General features: G+C 37.4%; 1 protein-coding gene across 1 annotated transcript in view; it reads right to left on the bottom strand.

The window, feature by feature from the left end:
* Positions 1-6,067, bottom strand: part of LOC129430130 (serine/threonine-protein kinase pdik1l-B) — a 29,229-nt gene extending 23,162 nt beyond the window's left edge. The window contains exon 1 of the mRNA XM_055187170.2: positions 5,735-6,067. Within this exon, the coding sequence (XP_055043145.2) occupies positions 5,735-5,829 (95 nt within the window). The 5' untranslated portion in view covers positions 5,830-6,067. The remainder of the gene's footprint in view (positions 1-5,734) is intronic.

Here is a 6,067-nt window from a genome sequence, read left to right on the forward strand (position 1 = left end):
ACAGAAAGGTGCAGTTTTGTACCTTTCTTCTGACAGTGTATAATGAAACTGAACAAAAAGTGTCTATAGAGAAGATGGGGAAGAGGAGGGATGCCGGAAGTCATTGGGAAAGCTCAGTGACTGCTGCTTATAGACGGTTTCTTTGGATGCACATGCGGTGACGTGATTACGGATCTGATCTGAACTTTACTTCCGGTTTCAGTTTTTTAATGGTCTGACTAAATGCTAAACTAAACTCTTGACAAATACCTTATCGAAAATAACAAATGTTTTGGTTTCCTAGGTAATCTACATATTGTTTATTTTGCTTGTTTATTTGTAATAACTACTTTAAAAGGACTTTGTTGATATTTATTCTTAGCGGAGTTTTCCGGAAGTTACGTGTTGACCAGGAAAGCCTCTTGTTTATGAACCTAGGTGCCCAGGTACACAAATAATTGTACATGTGAAAGGTACCACGGTCATAAAATGAGAAATGAAATGAACCAGACAAAAAAATGCAAACTGCTGGGAGATTGCTGGCTGTTAATTAAATATATAACTTATTTAAAATGCCTGGTGCAGCCAAATTGCATAACATATTACAGTGCAGTGGTTCTCAACCTGGAGGAGATTGTGCCAGGAGGGCCCCTAGTTGTAGGACATTTTATAAAATAAATTAAATTATACATTTTGTGTTCGTAAAATAAGGCTACTAACCAATAGCACTACATTGTATAATTTAATATTAATTTTTTTTAAGTTTATGTATGTTTTATGTCAAATCTTTTTTGGGGGGGGCATAAAGTAATACGCTGTACACAAGGGGGGCCGCACGCCGAAAAAGTCTGCATAATTCACAGTATCTACTGAACATATCCCTTCAATTTGTTGTTAAACAACAAAACTTAGAACTTTTATTCCGTTTCTTTTTCCAAGATGTCAATGAACTGTAGACATGTCTTACCTTGACTAACCTTCTGCTCTGTTTGTTTGTTGCAGACAGTGTGTGTTCAGTATAACAGTCATGAAGACCCCATTTTGGACCCTTCTACTTTTTAGCTTGTGCAGCCTGGGTCACAGTGACTGCCAAGGGGATTGTTTAACATGTGGGCTCCTTCTTCCCGAACAGCAAGCTTTTAATACACTGGTAAGTGCCGTTAACTTTGAAGAGTAACATCTTCTGGTCCAGCATGACAATGGCACTGTGTACAAAACACAGGTCTGTAAAGAAATACTTTAATAAAAAAATATTTCATTATTTACTCACTCTCAAGTTGTTACAAACCTGTAGAAAGTTCTATGTTTTGCTAAAGACATTTTTTTAATATTTGTAATCGGGAGCACCATTTAATTCCATAGAAGAAGAAAAAACTGGAGGTCCTCAATAGTCCTCAAAAACGGTTTGGTTACAAACATTGCTTAAAGGAACAGTATGTAGGATTGTGGCCAAAACTGGTACTGCAATCACACAACTAGTGGCCAATACACAACATGACAACATAAACATCAGTTGAGGGCTGCATCTCCACTTTTTAAATGACAATATCCCGGACGGACCACTGTTGTCAAAAAGTATTTGAAATGAAAATGATTTCTTAATGTCTAGTGACATATCAGGGCCATTTTATGATTATTGATATAAATTTCTCACATACTGTTCCTTAAAAATATCTTCCTTTGTGTTCAGCAGAACAATAAAAATAATACAGGCTTGTATCAAGTTACAAAGTAAATGATGACAGAATTTATATTTTTGGATGAAATATCCCTTTAAAGGGGACATAACATGAAAATCTGACTTTTTCCATGTCTAAGGGTGGGTTGCACCAACAAGGATTAGGCCTAAATCTGGTTTAAATCAAAGCTTATTTAATAATTCCGTTGCACCAAACTTAAAACCTGTTTAAAAATAAACAGGTTTAAATTTAAACTGTCATTTTGATCCAGGTTTAAATCTTACAGTAAATCTAGATCATCTTTAATCCTGTTGCTCCATTACTTTAAACTCTGTTTTAAATCTCAGTCAGGGATTAACTTTAAACTTGCATATGAGGAAGTTTAAATATGTTTTTTACAATTAAATGTCTGGCTAAATGATTAGAAACACATACCGCGAGCGTGATGGCGTTATTCAAAGATGGGTTTATTGTAACGTCTCAACAAAGTGAGTTTGGCGGCTCAAAAAGATTATTAACAGCACCGGTGACATCTACCGATGTTCGTATGTGCTCCTCTGTCACACGCGCTCCAGTCAGACGAAGGGCAGTGAATGAACGGACACACGGTGGCGCTTCATGACAAATGCGTCGACACATCTTGTTCATTATATAACAATATATGAGCTTTGCAATATTTCCTGTCACAATATTTCCTGATCTGTTAATTGTTTAAAAGATTGTCAAATGTTTTTATTTGAATCAGGCCTTTAGATTAGCCTACCGGTGTATGTAGGTGATTTATAATACAACAATTACATTACCTTTGCTTGCATAAACTGTTTATTTCCTTTTTGAATGACAAGGTCAACATTGTTGCCGTTTAATTACACCAGAAAATTCAACATGGCGGACAAAATAAATCGCAGATGAAGGGTTTAATATAGTTTAAAGTTTTAATCTCAGATTTGTTAATCTGCGTTTAAATTTAAATGGTGCAACACAACTCGAATTAAAATTAAACTGAGATCAACAAACCCTAGATTAGCTCTAAACTCTGCTTAATTTAATCCTTGTTGGTGCAACCCACCCTAAGTGCTATAATTGGGTCCCCGGTGCTTCTATCAACCCAGAAAACGTAAAAAAGATTAACCCAGTAACTTAGTTTTGATAAACTATCTCTCTGCAAGCATGTGAAAAAATAGGTCACAGAAATTTGGCTCCCCTTGTGATGTCAGAAGGGGATCTTATTAGGCTATAATAATACTGCCACTTAATCTGCACTATCCAACCACACTGTAAAAAAATTCAGTAGAAATTGCAGCTGGGTTGCCAGTAATTTACCGTAGATTTAAATTTATGTTTTTAACTGGCAACATTTTGTTCAAAGTTAAATGAAGATTTAACATTTACAAGTCTTTGTCTTTATAGAGTAAAACTAAAAAAAACAGCATCAAGCAAAACATTCTGGGAAACAAAATCTGAAGCAAAAAACAGAAAAAAGGTTGATGATGACTTCTGGTTCCCAGAATGCTTTGCATGAGGCTGTTATTGTATAGTTTTATTCTGTAAAGATAAATACTTGTTAATATTTAAAATGTATTTAACTTTGAACAAATTCTCACCAATAAATAACATAAATGTAAATCTACGGTAAATTACCGGCAACCTAGCTGCAATAACATTGTAATTTCTACTGAATTTTTTTACAGTGCACGGCACTGCCATTTAGTCCAGAGAGAGAGAGAAAAAGTTTTAATTTCAGCAAACCACCATTATGGTGATTAGTGTTTGCATTTCACCAGTTCATTTGCATTTAAAAAGACTTTAAAGCAAACTTTGAAGTGACAATTTTAACATGCTATAATTAATTATCTATATGGTATTTTAAGCTAAAACTTCACATACGCACTCTGGGGAAACCAAAGATTTATTTTACATCTTAAAAAAACTTGTGTGCCCTTTAAAGGAGCATTTCACCCATAGAAACATTAATCTTTATTGAAAGTGTGTCACATTTGTAGTCGAAATGTAACATACATTTCGAATTTGATGCCTATTTGACCGAGAAAAGGCGTGTTTGTAGTCTCACCCCCTCAATAAAGATATTGGACTTCCTGCTTTCAATGATGCAAAATGATGATTTTTACATCATTGAAAGAAGGAAGTGCAACACTGAAATCTGTATTTCTCCTGTCTCAGCGGCCCCGAAAACATGACTGGGGTTCTAACTATACAAAGCTTAATGCAAATAAGTGAAGTGTCCTTTTAAGTCTAGTCCGATCTGATTTCCACTGTATACATCAGGGTTTACCTTATCAGCCACCATCAGCACCTGATCACACTGATGCTTTAATGTTTAATCTGGAGCAAATTTCAACACACGTTCCAAATACCAAAGTGTATATTAGTACCTCAAAGATACATATTAGTATGTCAAAAGTAGCCTATACATATTGGTACCAAATTTATACATATCTGTTAGGACTTTTATCCATATTAGGATATTTTAAAAGGTATATTTTAACCCTTTTTTCTAAATGTGAAGAAGAGTGTAATACGGGAATCAATTACCTATTATTGCCTATTATGGTTTTGCCAATACATTCTCAACAAGCAAAATGAAAAGCTCTATAATAGGTTCTTCACAATGATGCCATTTTACCTTCTAGTCAATAACACCCTAAAATGTCTGCGAGGTCACACAACAACATCAGAATTACCAATTTTATGCGGAAGCTGATAGAAATGAACTTGGTTAAAAGTTGTTTGGTCGCTGTCACAATCGCTATCACCAAAGTTGCTGTAATCAAGTAGCTAATGACTGTGTGGATCAAACAGCTGTGACTGGGGTTACTGGGGTAATGTCTGACCATAATTGGCTTCTGTGGTGCTGATGCTGTGGGGAGATTAGATTGACACTCGGTGCGGACACTTTAGTCGTAGCCAGATGGGTCCCTGTGGGGCATGGTTTTCCTTTGTGGTACAACAGTGACATCACATCACAGCATGTCATGCACAGGCGTACTGGGGGAGAAGATATGTGACCCAGTCTGTAAAAACCCAGTTTTCAACCTGGATTTCAAAGACAGTTTCACGTTTATTCATACTTACTGTAAAGTATGCATGTGTGTGTTTCAAAGCACACATAAGTCTAACTACACTGATATGTATTCTGTATCCAATCTAAAATTTCATTCTCAACGGTCATGCATGTGATTTCTAGTTCTGCTTCACTGCTATGCCATTTATGATCTATTTGCTCCCTGTAAATGGTAGATACGGCAGCATAATCCTCCTCAAGACCCCCGAGCATCTCATGAACATTTTGTGAAATCAGCCAGCTTTACAATAGAGATGACACATACAATGAAGATTTTATCCGCATTTCAGTCACTCAATTATCATATTATTTCTTGCATCAGCGCCTACATATCATTTCACATCCCATTTCACACCTAAGATTGTTCTCAAAAAGCAACCACGGGCATATGAACGATTTGCAAGTAGAAGATTTGTTTGAAAAGTTAGGATTATCTTTACAGTCCAAAAGTGTACGGAGACATCGATTTTAAATATCTCTTTTGGTTTTACAGGTGTGTATCCTGGAATGTGATGCACAGGCGTCCCCAGCCTTAACCTGGGATTTGTGTTATCAGGCGTTGGGTTTGAACCAGCTTCCTCTTACATTACAAGAGGAGGAAACATCAAAGCGCTCTGAAAATGAAATAATAGAGCCTGTGGCCACAGTCAGCATAGAAAATGACAATGGTGTCGAATACACGGAGGCTTTGGAGCGGTTTCGGCACGCGGCACAAGCTCTCCGCAGCCAGGAGGCCACTGAGGACATGGAGACCTCACAAAATTTGGGAATTTTATACGATCCGGGAACGGAAGAAGAAGAAGAGAAGAGCGGCGACGCGGTTGTAAATGTGTCCAAGCGATTCGGAGGCTTTATGAAAGGTCGCCACGGTTTCCGAAAGTTGGTGAGCTCCGGGAGGCCTCTGCAGAAACGCTATGGCGGTTTCATAGGGATAAGAAAATCCGCCCGGAAGTGGAACAACCAGAAGCGCGTGAGTCAGTTACTGAGGCAGTACCTGAGCTTGACAGGCCGTTCGGGGCGTTCCGGTCGATCGGGTCCCATCAGCAACCTCTCCACAAGAATCTGAAGACGGAATGACATAGGGCCCATGTAGTAACACTGGCTTTGGTCTTTCACTTACCTCAGCTCAGCTGCTCATTGGCCATCAGTGACTGCGACCTTATTTCGACCCCTGAGCTAGATTCATTTGTGTTTAATAATCCAACAAGAGAAATATTTTGTGGAGTTGTTTTAATTTTCATGGTGCCTCTCCTGACATAAAAACACATTGAAAGTTGTTGTTAGGAAAGTACTGATGTTATTGTGGAAAAAAAATAAAAGCAAAGCA

Source organism: Misgurnus anguillicaudatus, chromosome 18 (genome assembly GCF_027580225.2).
Source record: "Misgurnus anguillicaudatus chromosome 18, ASM2758022v2, whole genome shotgun sequence".
NCBI classification, from domain to species: domain Eukaryota; kingdom Metazoa; phylum Chordata; class Actinopteri; order Cypriniformes; family Cobitidae; genus Misgurnus; species Misgurnus anguillicaudatus.